Source organism: Haliaeetus leucocephalus, unplaced genomic scaffold, assembly GCF_000737465.1.
Source record: "Haliaeetus leucocephalus isolate CR32 unplaced genomic scaffold, Haliaeetus_leucocephalus-4.0 Scaffold678, whole genome shotgun sequence".
In the NCBI taxonomy this organism is placed as follows: Eukaryota; Metazoa; Chordata; class Aves; order Accipitriformes; family Accipitridae; genus Haliaeetus; species Haliaeetus leucocephalus.
Genome location: NW_010973114.1, coordinates 2,173,291 through 2,192,920, shown reverse-complemented (window position 1 = coordinate 2,192,920; position 19,630 = coordinate 2,173,291). Strand labels below are relative to the sequence as shown.

At 43.9% G+C, this 19,630-nt stretch overlaps 1 protein-coding gene across 1 annotated transcript in view; it reads left to right on the top strand.

The window, feature by feature from the left end:
• The window catches only part of MDGA2 (MAM domain containing glycosylphosphatidylinositol anchor 2), a 244,219-nt gene that overhangs the window by 70,334 nt on the left and 154,255 nt on the right, over positions 1–19,630 (top strand). The window contains exon 5 of the mRNA XM_010579851.1: positions 14,744–15,013. Coding sequence (XP_010578153.1) covers positions 14,744–15,013 — 270 coding nt within the window. The remainder of the gene's footprint in view (positions 1–14,743; positions 15,014–19,630) is intronic.

Sequence of the window (19,630 nt, the reverse complement as noted above, 5' to 3'; positions counted from 1 at the left end):
AGACTATGGTGACACAGGCACAGCAACGCTTGTTTTTTCCTCTTTCTTTCTCTGAACCACTCTCAAGTCTCCCCGCTTTCCCTCACCAAGAGCTATAAGTGACTTGGGCACAAACATAGACACTTGTTTCAAGGAAAGTATTGCAGATCCAGGTGCTCTGCTGCTACTGTTTATGCCACAGAGTCTTTCATACATCTATATTTCTGTGCGCACACCTGAATTGAGAGGCTAATTTGAGGAACACCAGGCATGTCTTTGGGTGAGTAGTTCAGGTTTCTGTTCAGTGCCGCCTGCCAGCTTGTCCCTGTAACCTTTTTGTTTTCGGTGCTCACTGTCTTGCTGATTATTTGATTGTGTGCCGTAGCATCACCAGAGTAACAATCAATTACTGTGATAGAACCAATGCAAAGGAAACTTTCTGCGCACTTCTCCTTGAATAATTAGAGAGGTAATTAAGCTGATGCCATCAGATGAACATGTATTCATCAGTATACTTTGGGACACGATGCAGGTTTAAAGTGTTACACATAGGTATAATTAGGTGCACTCACATGCCCTTCATTCAACAGCAGTGTGTTAATTATATCTGTTCTGTGTGAGCCTGAAGCCTTAGACACACCGTCATATCTCTGTAGGTACTGCAGGAGTTAGAGTGCGTTGGCATCATTTTTCAGACGCACAGATTTCTTTGTTCCAGTGCAGACTAGTTTAAAATACAAAAACCGAAGTGGATGTTGTAATGAGAGAAGCTGAGATCATCTCAGATGCATGTGACCATGCATATGCTGAAGCCCAAGATGACAATTAGCAGTAATATTGTACAGCAGCAGGTAGAGGCACTTGTTGAGCACAGACCCGCTTTGTATCTAAAGACAGCTATTACTCTGCAAATTTATTATCTAAATAGATGAGATGAGAAGTTTGAAGGGAAGCAGAAACACTGTGAAGAGATTCACCTGCTGGCAGATTGCTGGTGAGTGGCAGGAACAGAAATAGAAGTCAAGATGTGAGGAAGAACAGCGAAGGGATTAATTTTGCGACTCTCATTTGTTTTTAGTAGACCGAGTCCCTTTAAAATCAGCGCATAGAAGTTAATTTGGATAAGATAATGCAAGCAGGAGTTGTAAAACCGAATACAGCTGCTTTGCAACAAAATCAAGGGGTTATTCTGACAAGGAGGAGGAACCCTGAGAATTTTCTCAGTGTATGTGCTTGAATCCATGCTGTCGGAAGAGGAGCAGCTGTGAGGGTGGGTGTCACAGAGACATGACCTCCATGCCTTCTGTCTGCGTTACCCGTTTTTGTTGCCTCACTATGTCCATGCTGCACCCGAGAAGAAATCTGGTTGAGCTGATTCTGGTTCCTGCTCTACCCATTGGGCTTTTCTTGGGGATGCTACTGTCTCGTTTCTTCCCCAAGGGCTCAGAGGGTTCTTGCATGGCACTCACATGTCTTTTCCCCATTCGTGTTTTTCACCCTCTTTCACCCTTCCTGAAATCAGTGAAATTTTTCTTCCAAACAGTCCTTGCAGTTTGAAACTGCAAGAAGCACAGAAGACAGAGCTGGCAGCAAAGGCTTCTGGAGTGGGGGGAGCACAGTGCTATAGGTTGTGTCTTCTCATAGGAACAGCTCCCCAACACCTTTCTTATCTCCCATTCCCCCTTACGAGTGTTTTGGAATCACCACCTTGATTCCCCTATTATACCTTCTCATGCTCTTGCCTTGTCTTTAGTAAGACCTTTGATATGACCTCCCATAGTTTCCCTATAGCCAGATTTGTGAGATGTGAATGATTAGTGGAAAAATCGGATGGACCTTTGGGCCTGAAGTGTGGCATGATGTCCAGCTGATGGTCATTTGCTCACGTCATCCCTCGGGGATCAAAACCGGGAACAATACCGTACAACATAATTGTTCATGACCAAAATAATGGGACCCAATGCACTTTTGGCAAGTTCTCAGATACTGGATTGGGAGTAGTGGTCAGTACAGGGGTCTTGACAGGCTGGAGAAAAGGGCAGACAGGAGCCTCATGAATTAGCTGAGGGAAATGCCACGTCCTGCCCCTGGAGAGGAACAACCGCCCCGTGTGTTGGGGCCAACTGGCTAGAAAGCAGCTTTGCAGAAAGGGTGCTGGGTTGCCTTGCAGACAAGTCGAAGATGAGCCAGCAACGTGCCCATGCCAAAAAGACCAACAGCAAGCTGGGCTGCACTAGCGGGATGGCAGCCAGCAGGTCCAGGGCAGTGATCCTTCCCCTCGGTTCAGCACTTGGGAGGCTGCGTTGGACGGTTCTGTCCAGTTTGGGGCTCCCTAGAGCAAGCAAGGGATGGATGGACTGGAGCAAGACCAGTGGAGGCCTTAAAGATGGTCTGGAGCTAGAGCAGGTGACACGTGGGAGGAGGCTGAAGGACCTGGGTTTGCTCACCTTGGGGAAGGTGCTCAGACTTTGACGGGATGAGGCCTGAGCAACCTGATCTAATCGGCATTGCTTCAAGCCAGAGGCCTCCAGAGATCCCTTCTGATGGAGATCACTCTACAGTTCTGTGATTAAACAAGCACTTTAAAAGACAAAACAGTGTTGTGGAAGTTGTTGTTTGCATTCGGTGTTATCTCCTCTCCCCAGCACATTGTTGTCTATGTAAGAACTGATGAAAGTCCTGAAGACCTATCACCCTGCCTTAGCATTTTTGATCAGGAGGTGCTTCTTTTTGAAGATGCTTAGCAGAAACAAGTGCAGTCTCCTTTAGAAATACAGGGGTTATGTTATTGCAAGCATAATTCTGCTCTGTGTCAAACAAGGATTATTGACAGATGATATTAAAATCTGTCACCAGTTTGCATGTGACTCACTATTTAATCTTTAGAGCTGGGAAAGGTAACTTCAGATACAGCTAACTGAATTGCACATCTGAATGCCCAGATCTAATAATAACACGAATGGATCCTTTTAAGAGTGTTCATTGTTTCAAAGTGTCAGAGAAAAGGCATGATATTTACCCATAAAACCACTGAAATTCTGGGCTTCCTCTAATATTTATTCTAATATGATTGACTAAAAGCAAAAAGAACTATCTTGATCTACAGAGCATTTTTTGGTGGCACAGATTAATTTGAAAATGTATATTGGTTTATATGTTAGCAGCCAGTTCAGGCTGCTTAATGCAGGTGATCATTAATACATAATATTAAGGCTGATTTTTGGCAGCCTCCAACATAGAAATAGTGCACAACAGTAACTTTTACCAAGAAAGATGGGTATTTCAATATGTGATTTTTCAGCTGCATGACATAGTTTATTCAAATCACAGCTGAAGCTGGCATTCTGTCTGGGGCATGTGGTGGGAAACAAATTGAAGAAAAGCTTAATTCACTTTTAATCCCTCCATTAAGCAGTAGTCTGTCACGATAAACTTGCTTTGTTTCCCTTCATTCAGACAATACAGTGTTAAGAGAATTATCTCATTTTGCAAAAAATATTTCTCTTAGTATGCCCTGGCATTCTTAGATAGTGCAACAGCGAGATGTGATCCTGCACTAAAGAGGCTTGAAATCCTCAGATAGGAAATACAGCCAGCTGTATACTCGAAGCTGAATACTGAAGGGGGGTGGTTTTAATGCTTTAGCAAAAAGGAATAATAGGAAATAAAGCTGGGAAGGACCCCAAGAGGTCATCCAGTTTCATTCTTCATGGCAGAATGCACTAGATCTAAGCCTTGTCCGACTGATGTCCATTTAACCTGGCTGCCAGCAGCAGAGGTGCTGCATTATTGGCAGGTAGTCGGGCCCATCGCTCTGGTCCTGCCCACCATGGCACGAAGAAGAGTTTATCCTCTTGTCCTTTGCAGCAACGTTTTGTATATTTGAAGATGGTTTATCTTGTCCCATCTCTTCTGTTGGATAACGAACCTAGCTCCTTTATTTTTGCCTGACTCACATCATCCCTACCTCGCACTGTTCCTGTTGGTCTCCTCTGTCCATCTCCTCAGTGAAGCTTGGTGCTTCAGGGCACATCGAGTACTCCACAGCACCCAGCCTCACAAGCATGGGCTTCGATGCAGGGCTTGTTCCATATGTTTCCCAACAAAGTTCTTGTTTATGCATCCCTGTGTGATAACTCCCTTTTACCGAGCACGTATTGGTAATGTTTGCTTTGTGTCCAGACTGCCATCCACCATAACCCTGAGGGTCCTTTCTCTGCAGCTCCTCATTAGCCAGTCATTCCTGATCCACTAATTGTGTGGGCGATTGTTGCTCTTGCAAGACAGGATTTGTCTCCCCTAACTAGCAGTCTGAAAGCTGAGGTGGCTGTAGTACACTGGTTGCTCAGGGAGCACTGTACTTGCTGGAGAGAGGGAGAGAGATGGCTCCAAAGAGCAATTCATCCCGTCTATTTTTGGAGAGCAGGAATTGTGCTTTAGGGGTGCTTATATCTCATCAAGATACATGACCTCGGATTGCATGCCTGACTTTCGGGTGGTTGAAATTAGCCGAGATGAATTTAAGCCTACATGTACAACCGTGCATATAAATTTAGTGATGAAGGGGACAGTTTCATGATTGGGTTAAGCTGATTTAACACTGCTTTGCTGCTACAGGGAGGATCCTGCCTTCCCTTCATACCCTCTTGATAAAATGTCCACAGAATGAATAGTTCATACAGTGTGGGAGCTGTGAGCTATTGTAGTCGTCTCCAGAGCGTAACCACCGAGGAAGTGCTCTGAATAGCAAACGTATCCGCCTCCCTTCCTCCCTGTTGGAGCTATCAATGCCACATCTGTGCGTGAACGGCAGCACGAGCAAAGTGCGAGTCATCAAAGTGCTGCTGCTGCTGGATGAAAAGCAGCCAGGCAAATCGGGAATAAAGAGATGAGTCATCAAAGCTGCATCCCCATTGGTTAAAAAACAGAGGATTTCAGAAAAAGTTGGAGGAGGAAAAAAAAGGCTATTGAGAATAGAGGGAGAGCTCAGGGAGTGGGCTACGGTTACCTGGGCTGGTGCTGCAAGCCAGCTTGTTCACGCCTATGTGAACACATAAAGACTGAATCCAGCTGAAAATGGACCTTGTTAAACATAATGTCATTCTTCGCTTTGTTTCTTTCCTGTAACTCCCCTCTCTGCTTCCCCTGCAACCTCATAATTTTCCATTCTTGACAGTACAACCGGACAAAACGATTTTGCACTTTACTCAACTTTTAAGCCTCTTTAATCTGGTGGAATGCTCAGGGGAAACTGAAAAATATGAGGTTTGTGTGGTGTGTTGTTTTTTTTTTTTAATCTCTGACTATGTAGCATATTCAAATTGAGTAGGGACTGCTGATAGATGGCAGGTACATGCACCCCAGTCTGAGGTTAAGGCACGCGGACTAATGGGTGGCTCTGGCAGTCGTGGGGGGCAGCTGCCCTGGGTGGGGGGAGCCACCCCTTTGTGCTAGAACAGGTCTGGGTGCTTTTGCAAAGATGAGAATTCACCCTGTGTGTCAGGGTAAACCCTAAACCACTTGCAATACTGAAAGCTGATTTGGGAATATATTACTTGAGTAATTCCATGTATTAAGTAAAAAAAAAAAAGGGTACCTGCCTGAAAGAATTGGGATTTGAGAACTTTGCTTTTATTTCCTCTGCTCCTAGAAGTGCTGGAATTTTAAAGGCAGTGAAAATGAAATGGGAAAAAAAGCAAGTAAAACAAAAAAAAAAGGTTGAGATGTATGGTGAACATATCTGGTTTATGTGTCTAAACACAAAGTTTGTTAGAACTGGAAGTCGTTACAGCTGGACTATTTTGCTACTCTTCTGCAAATGGATTGCATGCAGCACCTGAGACACCACTGAAGTTAAAAGCTCTACATGACCAGTCACTACTTGACAGTGACTTTATAAAACCATGTTTTTACAGTGAGGGTGATTAAGCACTGGCACAGGTTGCCCAGAGAGGTTGTGGAGTCTCCATCCTCAGAGACAGTCAAAAGACATCTGGTCATGGCCCTGGGCAACCTGCAGTGGGGGACCCTGCTTGAGCAGGGGGTTGGACCAGATGACCTCCAGAGATACCTCCAACCTCAACCGTCATGTGATTCTGTGACAAATTCTGCTCCTAAGCCTGCAAAGAGCTCAGGTTTAAGTGTCTCTGTGTAATTTTTCTCCCTTGGCTTTGTTGGAGAACTCATTGCTCGCACCTTCTGCCTAGAAGAGTTGTCTCTTTTGTGAGACCAACAATTAGGACTGTCAAATAGCAGTCAGAAGGTGATGGTTCTCTCAGCAGGGAGGGTAAAGCAGAGAGGATAGGTGTATAAAAGCGATTTTCATTGGTGTTCAGTTTGTTGTTTTTTGGTTTTGGTTGGTGTTGGGGTTTTCTTTTGGGGGGGGGGGCTGGGTTTTTTAAGGACTATTGATGGAAAGAAAGGACCTACCATATTGCAGCATGCTGTGGCAGTGTGGTCAATAACGAGTTTATTTCTACCCTCTAATTCAAAATCTGGACCTCAACTGGGAATTATAATCTATTCTTTTTTGAACTTTACTGAGTATATAAGTACAGAAATGATGGTCCCAGCCCAGCAGGGACCTCAAGTGTTCTCTCTTTTTGCTCTGACTTGAAAGGGACTATTCATAATGTGTATAGTTAGGAGTATATGCATTGTATTCCTGCAAGAAATCATGGCTGTAAATTAAACGGATGCATACACACATGCAGAGGTATATATGAAAGTATAATTCAATTATGTTCTATTACTTGATTTCTGCATATGAAATAATTCACAAAACTGAAGGAAATAATGTACTTTCATTTTTATTCATCATAGATGAGTGAGTTGTCAAGGACATGACTTTCTGCTTCTACTTTGATATTGCTATTAAAGTATTAGTTTTCCTTTGCATGTCCAGTAATCCCTAAAGCCAATTGTGGCATTTTCTCAATTCCATATACCCAGTCTGAATACATATATTTGTCTCACTGTAATTATAACACATGTTGGTGTCAGATTTTTTCTGTACGGTACATCAATGACCGATATCTTTTTCCTCCCAGTGTAGTATTTGTCTCAGATACCCGTCCAAGGCAGCAGTAGAGACTCTGCTTCTTTCAAGTTCAGTGAACATGTGTATCGGATCATTGATTAGAAGATGTTTCCAGTCTCCCTGTCAATGAGCCTGTGGCAGCTCTGTTTAAACTTGGAAGCATTTTGTTGTAGAGCTAGGTTGTTATGTCGAAGGTGCTTGCTAAACTGGTATTGTTAAGCATGTATCTTAGAGTGTTAATGATGACTTAATGGCTGCTAGCTTTGTGCTGGATCTGAGAAACTTTTGCCCCAGACATTAATCAAAACCAGTGTGTGTTGCCTGCTGTTTTATTGCTCTGTGAGGATTGGTATGTGTTGTAGCCACATTTTACAATTAATCTCCGTCCGTATGTCATCAGTGCCTAACTTGTCTTGCATGCACATGTTAATACTAGGTAAAAAAACCTGATGCAGTTCTGATTTAAATTCTCCATAGTGACTGGACTAGCAGGGCCCTGTATTGTGACCCAGTGTACTTCCAATAGCACTCTGTCATATGCGCTGTTGAGTTCACAGCCAGGCTCTACAGTCCTATGAAATACATTGGATGCAGAAGCAATACTTGCACACGAAAGCCTCTGAATTGAAGTCCCTTTAAAAAGGCTGCAGCTGCAATATGAATGGGGACCTGAACAGTTTCCCTCGTCATGAGTAGTGCCTTGTTCTTCGTGGGGAGGAGCTCGCAGCGGCACTGCGGCTGTCTTTGTCCCCTGGCAAACCAACCATGACTTCGAAATGTGGGACTGGCGCTCAGAACCCCCTACTTCTAAAGGGCAGTAAAGATGCAGAGCTCTTTTGAACACTGAGCCGTTCTCATTACGAAGTCCAAATACGATGTTTGGAAAGCTTGTTCCATGCGCTCGCCCGTGGAAATATTTACCAAAGCTTGCTATTGTTTGATAATGAATTTTATTATTCCTATCAGAGAGTTGAAAGAAAGTTTCCGTTGGGCAGGTTGCCTGGCTGAGTCTCTGCCGGTGCTGGGGTGAAGATTCTGGCTGGGAGATGCTTTGCTTGCCAGACCTCAATGGCCCAGCGTTCGTCTCGTTAATCCTGATGGCTGATAGTCATCTAAGAGAGACCTCAGCCGGGGTGAAGCTTTGGAAGTGGCTTTGGGGGTGATAATACACTCCGTTTAGTATTGACTCCTTTTGGCAGGGATATTTTTGTTGCATTAGGAATTCTGTATAAATTTATAAGATTTCATGCATGAGCACCTCCTGTGTCTCTATCAGTTTTGGTATTGTGCAGCTGTGTTGGCTCTGATGTTTAACTTTCCAAACCAGTACTGTACATTACTTTAACTATAAAATCCATCGCTATTCAACTTTACATGAAATTGAGGATATCAGTCCTGTATCTGCGTGTGTGTGTCAGCGTGTCTCCATGACCTGAACTGTGACACAGGGTTTTATGGTATGAACAGATGGAGCTCTTGGGCTAAAAATTAAAAAAATTCTGATTATTTAGTTTAAAAAAAAAATCAGACTGTTTAGTTTAGAAAGGAGATGAATAAGGAGGAAGACAGCAAAAATAAGTAAATGACATAATGCGAGATTAAACCAAATCCAGAAGAATACGGCAGTAGAAAGCAATAAAATATATCTCTGAATTAAACCTTCCCATGTAATTTTATGGGATCTCTGCAAGATTTAAGCTGAAACTGAGGAGCTCCTCCTTATGCCAGGACGCAGCTGTTTAGCAGAGGAAAATTCTGGGCTGGTGCAGTTGTGCATCTTTTGATCGCACATCTACCTGCTGAATTCTGGGGGCTTTGAAGCACTTTGATTTTGAAGTGCCTTTCATGCAAGAAGAGCCCTGTGTAAATGCGGTGACCAGCAAAGTACCTTGCTTGGTGACACTAAATTTTGTAAAACTTAAACAATAAAATCAAGGTTGGAGGCATAAATTGCTGGCTTACTGTCACTGCAATATGTGTCTTTTCGAATGATCTCGGTTGGGACCATGTGAAAGCTTGTTAGTAAGGATGCGAGGGTCTTCACAAGCCTCAAAAAGCTTAGGTTACTTTTCTGTGCCTTTCAAAAACTGAACAGGTAGAATGTCAGTAGTGACTCTAGCCTTGTTTCGGAAAAGCAGGCTGGACTGTAGAAGTGGAAGGGAGCTTGGCTCACGCTTGTATGTCTGTTCCCACAGTTGATGTGGATGCCGTTGGGTGAAACCACTTGTATCTTGGAGGCTGAAGCCTGACTCCCCAAAGCAAGATACATAGTAAAGGCAAAACCAGTGCATTTCAGACTTGTACCAGGAATATGCAATTGCATGTACTGGCTTTTACGGTAGCGTGGTTTTAATAAGAGCCCGATCTTTTGGAGAAGTCTTTATCTTGTCTTCCTTCTGACTCAACTCCCTGTTTTCCTGCTATCTAAACAAATATCACAGCTTGAGCTGCTGGGACTGCATCGTGGGTCTCCTCCTTGGGGTTCAATCACATTAGATGCTTTACAAATGCAAAGGATGAATAAACAAATACATTGTCCTTTGGGATCGGATTTCATGTCTGTCCTTAACAAGAGCCAGCAGGAGACATTTCGGATGAGGGCATAAACAGTGTGCAGTAGACAGATATGTGATAGTCTGCCCTCCTATTTCAGAAAAAGATACATTTTATGCCCTGAAGCATGAGTTTTAATAATCCTTCAACAATATTTTGGTATAATCATCAACTATTATAATTGCTCTGGATCATCTTGTCATCTTTATAAATGCCTGCTTCATTTTTTAAACATGATGAACCAAAAAAAATGTGTGGTGATGAATTACGCAGCTCAGATTTGTGCTGTATGTGATGTTTAGCCCCAAAAGTTTACAAATAAATAAAAGAGAGAAGAAATCCATTTCAGAGAGACAGGTAGGCCAAAATTTCAGTTTTCTGAAAGTGCAAGGATCTAAGAGGATTTGTGAAACACTGGGATCAAAGTGAGATTGGCACACATATGTTGTTAAAAAGGTCGCTTTCTGCCCATTCCCATCTATAGGCTCCTGATGCATTTGTAAATCCTCATCCTAAAGTTAGGATTGATGTCACCCATCTTCTGCCATCTAAATCTTATCTGTCTAGATTAAACTAATCTTTGGGCTCTGTCTGCAGTCAGTAGAGAGATGGATACCACAGGGGAAGATTCTTGCAAGAAGATAGCTCAAGGTAGATAAGGAGATTCGCATTTTGGCAGTACCTCTTGCTGTCATTGAGACTAGAACAGGGAGAGATCTCACATGATAGTGAGCTCCATTTCCCTAGCTCAAATAGGAGCTAGTCCTAAACTTTTTGTCTAACAGAAGTTTGCTTAGAAAATCTGGAAGAGAGAGAGATTCTGCAGAAACCCTGAGCAGCCTGGTCCAGGACTTACTGTCCCTACTGTTACGTGGAGTTTTGCCGTTGTGCCTTCGTTACTCCCCTCTGTGCTACAGCTTTGTATTCCCGATCTGTGGGGAGAAGCAGCTCTTTGCAGCTGCATTGCAGCAGCATCCTGTGGGGAGCAGTTAGAAGTGTTCCTCCGGTTTGGGAGGGGAAAGCATTTCTGGATGGTCAAACAGAGGAGCTATCCAGTAAAGTCGACCTGCAGAAGCCCTATGCAGAATGCTGTTAATTAACCCAGGTTAAGTAATACAGGTCTTCCAGCAGGTGACTAAACTTGTGATTTAGCCCCATTCGTTTCCACATCTAGGTCCAGGCTGATGTAGAGAAGTGAACACACAAACACTCTCTAACTTAGAGCTAAAGCCATTTTTCTGCCACCCCACCATGTCTGAGCCTGTCACTGGAGTTACCAAGCATTTAGAATTTTTGCCGTTTGCCTCCTTCATTCCCTGGCTAGCTCTCCCTGCTTCTCTCTCTCTTTCTCTCCCCTTTCCATGCTGAAACGGCCAGTCAGAGCTGTGACGAGAAACCACGGCTCTCCAGCTCGTGTTTGGCACGTGAGGAGATGGGTGTTGACTCCCACCTTTCCCCATCCCTGGCTGGAAGGAGCAGAGGTCAATGTTGATGGCATTGAGAGTGGAGTTTGCACTTTCTGGGCTGGGTGAGTGTGGGGCTGGTGGTGGGGCTGAGTGTGCTTCAGTGGTGGAAAGACAAAGTCCAAGTGACCAGCAGGAAACTTTCAGTCTCTCCATTCCTAGGCCAGAATCTGGCAATGTGCATGTGGCAATAAATCAGGCAAGCAGTGCGGTAGACCTAATTCTATCCTCGGTTGCACCATAAAGCTGAAAGTAAGATGTTCTGTGTTATTGGTGCATTGCAATACTGTGCAGACTATGTATAGGGTTTCAAGCAGAGAAATATCAAAATAACAGCTTGTTGTTGCTGTGGATTCATATTCTGTTCATAATAGGTATTTGACCCTTTATATGCTACACTGAGTTTCCTGTGCTGGAAACTTTAACGTCCCTTCTGAATTTCTTGATATTCTTTGGTTTAAATCAGGCTTTTAACGGTAGTAGTTGAGTGTACTGCTGAATTTTTGTTTGTGTTTGTCTAGTGGGATAGGTTGTAGTTAAGTGAAATGTGTGGTGTAAGCAAAGAGAAATTACTGTATGCAAACCATAATTTTCATGTACTTACTGTTTAGAGTGCTGTGATGAAAGGGATGTATCACAGCATTTTTATCACATCAGCTGCTATCTTTGTCTCTCTACCTGAAGAACAGCAAAGGGCCCCCTTTCATCTGGAGGATTACGAGGCCATTATGATAAACAGCACCACCAGGTTGGGTTGACATTGTTGGAGCTTTCATCTTTTGTTCTAAGTTTTGAAGTGTTATTTGTGGTTCTCTTGTTCCCTGTCTCATGACTTGATGTTTAGTGGGAGCAGAGAGCAGCTCCTTGCCAGAGTTGTTCAGGAAAAATCATTAAACTCAGGAGGGAGGGAGAGAGAAAGAGGGGCCAGCTGAGTGCTTACTCCCTGGTTGGGGATGACCCTACAGGTCTGGAGCTCAGTTCTCGTTGCACAGCGAGTACCTGGATCCCTGCTTCTGCCGCCTTCACCCAAGCAAAATCTACTTAAGCATGAAACATGATATATTGCCCTGTTTCATACCTCTAATCCCAAAACAGGGGTCCATCAGCTGATGGATGCATCAACTGATGAAAGAATATGAGGTCAGAGGACGTGAGCAAAGAGACACTGACACAGTTAGTGGGCAGTGCTGACTTGTTTTGTGTCTGTATTTTTAGCCATGCACCCTGTTTCTTCACCTTTAAGTTGGTTCCATGAACCCAGGAATTTATGCTGGCAAGTATCTGCAAGTATCAGTTTCTGAATGCAGAGAAACCTAATTCCTCTTGGCTGAACTCCAAATAAAGAAAACTCTTATTTTATAGTTGACTCTGGTATTTGCCTTAGTGATTATTGTGTATTCTTTTAATATTGAAATAAGATTCATATATAAAGCAGAACACACAAGAATATATCTCTATGCATTAGGTTTGCGTGACAAAGTTTTTTGCTACAGGGGTGGCTTCTGTGAGAAGCTGCTAGAAGCTTCCCCTGTGTCCGACAGAGCCAATGCCAGCCGGCTCCAAGATGGACTGGCCACTGGCCAAGGCCGAGCCCATCAGCAGCGGTGGTAGTACCTCCGGGAGAATAGATTTAAGAAAGAGAAAGGGAAAAAAAACCAAAACTGGGTAACTGCAGGTAGAGAGAGGAGTGAGATGTGAGAGCAACAACCCCCAGGTCAGTGAAGAAGGAGGCGGAGGAGGTGCTCCAGGTGCCAGAGCAGAGATTCCCCTGCAACCCGTGAGGAAGACCATGGTGAGGCAGGCTGTCCCCCTGCAGCCCAGGGAGGTCCACGGTGGAGCAGGGGGACGCCTGGAGGAGGCTGTGACCCTGTGGGAAGCCCGTGCTGGAGCAGGCTCCTGGCAGGACCTGTGGCCCTGTGGAGAGAGGAGCCCACGCTGGAGCAGGTTTTCTTGCAGGACTTGTGACCCTGCGGGGGACCCACGCTGGAGCAGGCTGTGCCTGAAGGACTGCAGCCCGTGGGAAGGACCCATGTTGGAGAAGTTCGTGGAGGACTGCCTCCCATGGGAGGCACCCCATGCTGGAGCAGGGGAAGAGTGAGGAGTCCTCCCCTGAGGAGGAAGGAGCGGCAGAGACAACGTGTGATGAACTGACCCCAACCCCCATTCCCCGTCCCCCTGCACCTCTGTGGGGAGGAGAGAGAGAATTTGGGAACGAAGTTGTACCCAGGAAGAAGGGAGGGGTGGGGGGAAGGTGTTTTGAGATTTGGTTTTATTTCTCATTACCCTACTCTGATTTGATTGGTAATAAATTAAGTTAATTTTCCCCAAGTCTATTTTGCTCATGATGGTACTTGGTGAGTGATCTCTCCCTGTCCTTATCTTGACCCACGAGCCTTTCGTTCTATTTTCTCTCCCCTGTCCAGCTGAGGGGGTCAGTGATAGAGCGGCTTTGGTAGACACCTGGCATCCAGCCAGGGTCAACCCAGCACACTCTGTAATAATGAGGATAGGGATGTGCTTTTTGGATATAACATTTTTATTTCCTTTCATTTTTTATTGTCATGTTTTCTGGTATTCTTTGCCCAGAATTTCAATCCTTCACCTTTATGCCTGTGTTTATTTAGTATTGCTGCTACAGAGTACTAGCAATATCTACATATATATTGGCTCATTGCTTATGCACTTTAGGGTATGCCTTCAAGCAAAGCCAGAGTCCAGCAAGGGTGGATCCCTCAATGCAAGTGGCAGGGGATGTCATGGTTCAGATTGTGATTTTAAATTCCAGCATCTAAAACGAATTGCCCTGCCCTGTCCCTTCAAACTGAGCATTTCTGTTGCTCCTCTTAGATCATATACAAATATTCAGTGGAAAAGAAGAGGCAAGAAGAGAGAATGAAATTTAATCATTTGCTTCTCCTTTCTGAGAGCAGCAGCATCTTTCCATTAGCCTGTGCTGCAGTGTAGTTCAGCTGGTTTGGTGGTCATGCCCAAACAAAGCCTTGCAGCTGGTGATAGGATATTGCGTGGAAATTAATAGGGACCCAAGTCTGCAACTCTCCCGTGTGTCTGTGAGGAGATGGAGCCATGGCCAGGCTGTCTGCTGGTGCTGTGAGCTGCAGGTTGCACAGCCCATACAGGGGGAAAAAAGCATCTGTGCTGGATTCTTCAGTTTCTCCATGTGCAAGGAGATGGCCCGAGGGAGGTGACTCTTCCTCATTCAACAGACCCAACTCAAACTCCACAAATTCATCTCAGTTGGCAGCCAAGTGCCAAGGAGTTCATCAGGGAGGCAGGTGGATTAAGAGGGCTGGTTTTCAATGGGTAGGATCTGACTCGAAGAGAACAACATGCTTTCCATGCCAAATAAGAAGATTGTTACTAATTCCTTTCTTCCAGGGTTTAAAATCCAGCGTGCTGGCACCCGTCCCATACATACACATTACTCCGAGCACAGCTGCAGGGTTGTCCATACATAAATCCTGGTCTGCAGTTTGACAGCAAGGTGAAGATGATGACTGAGCAGGGGGAGAAATGTGGTGTCAGGGGGAGCATCGTGGTGGGGAGCACCTTCTCAGAGGCCACGTAGTTGTGCGAAGAGGGCTGTAGCTGACGTGCCTTTGCTGATCTCGGCTTGAGTGTGCTTGTCGGGACTGAGCAATGCCACAGACGTAGCCCTGCTACACCTTTCTCTTCCTCTTGTGTTTTGCAGCATCCCCTTCAATTAAGCTTCTTGTGGATGACCCGATAGTGGTGAACCCTGGAGAAGCCATCACCTTAGTCTGTGTGACGACAGGAGGGGAGCCAGCCCCCAGCCTGACGTGGGTGAGGTCTGCCGGCATCCTGCCCGAGAAGACGGTCCTGAACGGCGGCACTTTAACGATACCTGCCATCACGTCAGAAGATGCTGGCACGTACAGTTGCATTGCCAATAACAATGTTGGAAATCCTGCGAAAAAGTCTACCAACATCATCGTAAGAGGTAAGCTGAGCTGGCAAACTATTGACCTTTATCTTGGAAGATTAATTGAATCCTAATCTGGCAGGATAGCAATGGTCACGCAGTGGTGTCCTATGTTTCTAAATGCATTTCTGGTCATTTCTAATAATGTATGAGATGAATTAGTGTTGGCTTCAAATAGCCAGTGGCCCTTGTGCTGGGCTCAAACTCCTTAGCTGGAACAAGGGTGGGGTGGTGCCCCTTTGTATTACGAAGATGCAGCAGCTCTCCCATCCAAACTGGAGACAAACAATTGTGAAAGGACACCGTGTGTTCTGGGCATTGCCTGTGCTGATTCCCTGCGCACACTGTCTTGGCAGTGAATGCGTCCTGAGCTCCTGGAGATGTCATTACCTATTTCGCCCTTTTCTTCCTCCTCATCAGCTGAACATGTTATTGAAATTAAGGCTGTTGTGCATGCTGTGAATCTGCTGCCATCAGACGACTGCTCCCTGGGTAGGAGCTTTAGATTAGTACCTATGCTTTAATTATACTAAATAGTGGGATAAATGTCTGTCTCAGATAAAAGTAAGAGAAGAGTGCTTCCAGAACAATTACTGCCAGGTGGAGAGAAACTCTCCCTGGTTGTTTATCGCTTTCTGGAAAACCCCAGGGACATGGCCGGTTGGTTTGAAGGAGTTTGATTGGCTGATAGGCATCATCAGAGTGGATTAATCTACCTGAACCAAACAGTTCATCTGAAACTAATTTTCTATAATCTAATCTGTGAATGGTAGTGAAACATAAACTCCCACACTATAGGAACTTTAAATAATAGCATGTGATTAATCATACTCGGGAGAAACTGCTGTATAGAGCCAGTGGTGTGAATATTTTATGAGAGCCATAACCCCTGTTCACTTCTTATTGCCCAACATATCATACTCTTCAGCAGAACGAGGAATTAGAAGCTATTTCTGTTCTGGGGGTCAGGGAGAGCATTGCATCAGCCTAGGTCTGCAGGAATTTATCAGGAGATGTCCACAGATTTATTTCTAATATTGTATTTCCATTTGAATTTTTGACATTTGGATTAGGGATTTTGTTGTCGAGAGGCAAAAGCAGTCTTGTTTCAGGAATATACCATTGACATTAATTTGCTGTGATTTACAACGGTGATGAGGTTGTGAAGGGGAGATGCGAGTGAAAAACACACTCGGAATAAGCAAAGGGAGAGGAAAGGCTTTGTGTGAAAAGAAATCTTGCTATTTTAATTGACCCAGCAGACAGCACCAGAGAGCCCAGAGGAAAAGCCAAAGTCCCTAGCTCCCTGCAGATACAAATTTCATGAGTCATGGCATGATAATAATATGCCCTCACATTTTTATTTATAGAAGACCATGCCTATGAGATGCCTAGGAGCTGCAACATGTTGAACAAAATGTCATTAAAGCATTTGAGGTGACTTTTTTGGCTTTTCCTCTCTGCTGTATGGCCCTCTTAATTCTGAGAAGGGACTGCAATGAGGAACAACCCATTAAATAAATGAAGCGCAGCTCCTTTCTAGCCCCATTGCATTGCTACCTGCTATGATTTCCCCCTTATTATTTCTGTTAAAGGGGAAGAACTGTATTTTAGAAAAAAATCTTTATTCAAGTCTTGGTTGATTTACCTTTACTAAAAGTGATGGTGAGTTTAGGAGTGAAATATGAGAGAAATTCATATCAGAGTTCTGATTTTACTTTGTGTATATGTTTCTTGCCATTTTGCCTTTAGCTCATTGCTTCTCTCCGTTTCATCTCTTTTTTTGTTATTGTGTATCAGAATTTTCACACAGCAGCTGAGGAGAAAAGAGTATTTACTTGAAATAGCATCTAAGCCTTGCAGGAGAAGCATTTGGTAAATGGAGTTCACATTTTCTGTCAGGTGGACTACCAGTCCCAGGATTAGACTATAATCCCCTAATCTTACCCAGAAAGAAATGTAAAGTTGTCTCAAAGCATCATCAGGGCTCAGATGAAATTTGTTCCCTTTAAAATTCACTAAATTTCACTGTGCATTTATCTGAATGTGTCTTGATTGGATGTGCTTCATTCCATGGATGCTACCTTACCTTCAGCAGCTCTTGATTTTTTCTGCGCATTTTCCCATCTTTGTGGCTGTCTGCCCAAGTCTATGACTACCCACCACACCTGACTTCGAACCCATTGTGAATGATGTCATATGACTGCCACACATTTAATAATAATTAAAAAAAATCTAAAACCAGAGGTAATCCTTCAAAAAGAAACAATTAAAAGTAAATAAATGAATAACAAAATAATTTATCATTTTTGAAAGTCAGAAATTATGTGGATTAATAAGGACTAGAAGAAACAGATGAAGCTGTGTTTAAAGAGCAGATTCAGGCATTGAGGCACTGACGTGACACCGAGGTGTATTCATGTCAGCTCTGTGTTCCTCCATCAGTCTTTTCTCAGACCCTTAAAAAGTGTGGATAAATATAGTGAAATGGGAAGATGACCAGATATGATGGCTTGGGGGAATGTATATCACCTGAAAGATGGTGCAAAATGTGCCTGCGTGGAAGTGCTGTGTAATGTGTGTTCTCTGCTTCTCCATGGTGTAAATAACTAGTAATATGTGTTCTCCACTTCTGCAGGGTCTAAATAATTAGTTTCTGCAATTGTCATGTGCTGCTGAAGGGGTGGTGGGATAGCAGGTGCCACTAAAGGTCTCAATGCATTGCTTTCCATTTGTTAGCTCCCAGGATTTATCTGGAAGCCTCCTAGTATGCATAAGCCTTTAATATGTTCCTTGTCTTTCCACTGTTACTTGATTTCCTCTCCTTCCAGTGAGCATTGGCACAGAAGGAGATGTTTGTTCTTAAAATAAAAAACAGACTAAAGCTGCCGTTGCAGCGAAGAACCTATTAGTCATAACCGTCTTTGGATTCTTTTTCTTTTTTTTTTTTTTTTTTTCCCTCTTTTGACCTGCATAACTTAAAAGTAATTGTAAATCCTTCCAACAAAAACAAGCTGGGTCCTTGCTCGTCGGTTCAGATGAACACGGATCCCTTGCAAAACAACAGGCGTTACACACAGGTGCTGAGGGAAGAGAGTCCCTCATACGCTGCCTCCTTAAGCAGTTAAACTAATACTTTCAGATAAAGCAACGTCCTTTAAAGATACCCCTTTCTTAAGCAAGTTGTAAGCTGCAAACTCCGCTCCCTGTGTCTCTGTTCTGCTGAGATGTTGTGTTAGTGCTTTTCCCTCTCGGCTGTCAGATAATGTTAATGAAAGTTTTGCTGAGATGATAAAGAGAAATTGTTTTGAGTACCACAATGCCGTTCCTTAAGAGGTACAGCCATAATGTAATATCTTTCATTTCCTCCGTTTGCTTTGAACAGGAGCTCACCAGAGGCAAATCAGTGACCATGTGCTATTTACCTGTTGAAATCTCAGTGAGAAAGTCTGTGAAATACAGCCTTTTTAAAGAATGCCATTATCAGCTTAACTGTACCCAAAGTTATTGCAAAATATTTCATTCCATCAAAGACATTGTCATCCATCAAGGTGCCTTGGGTCAAACCAGAGAAAGAAATGCTCTCTCATTTCAGCAAAGCTGGCTGCTCACCAATTCTAATTATGAAAGTTTCTTTCTAAGTATTTTCTTTAGATTAATGAGTTCTTTAAATGATTGCAAGTCTGCTAGCATTTGAGTATTGGTGGGTGTTCTCATCAGTGGCATCTTCACATCCTGCTCTCAGACTGATGATGAGATTCCAATAACATATTTCTAGACAAAACCATTAGAAAGCAGAGGAAGCTCTAAGGGAATCTTGACTCTTCTCATTCTAGTGAAACTTGATTTTTTTATCCTTGTTTAAAAAAAAAAAAGGCAGTCTTGAGCAGCAAATCCAATACAGCCCTTCTGGATAAACAAAGTTCCTAACAACCTCCATGCCTGATATGTGTATTGTTTGCTGTGCTGGCTTGGAGGATGTTCTGTTTTTCTGACTTTTCCATGATAGAGCAAAACAATGTTGTTCTGGTGCAATAGAAATCATTTGTCAGAAAGGCCAGGAAGGGGGAAATCTGTTGCACTTCTTTCAGAGTTTTTTCCGACCCAAAATATTTCTGTTAATTTGCTTTCATCATGAATTTGTTGCTATATACCTCTGTTGGTCTCAGCTAGAGGTAAATCATAGAATGGTTTGGGTTGGAAGTGACCTCAAAGATCACCTAGTTCCAACCCTGCTGCCATGGGCAGGGACACCTTCCACTAGACCAGGTTGCCCAAAGCCCCATCCAACCTGGCCTTGAACACTCCAGGGATGGGGCATCCAGAAACTCTCTGGGCAACCTGTTCCAGTGCCTCACCACCCTCACAGTGAAGAACTTCTTCCTTACATCTAATCTAAATCTACCCTCCTTCAGTTTAAAGCCATTACCCCTTGTCCTATCCCTACATGCTCTTGTAAAAAGTCCCTCCCCATCTTTCCTTTAGGTACTGGAAGGCTGCTGTAAGGTCTGCCTGGAGCCTTCTCTTCTCCAGGCTGAACAACCCCAACTCCCTCAGCCTGTCTTCACAGGAGAGGTGCTCCAGCCCTCTGATCATCTTTGTGGCCCTCGTCTGGACTCACTCCAACAGGTCCAT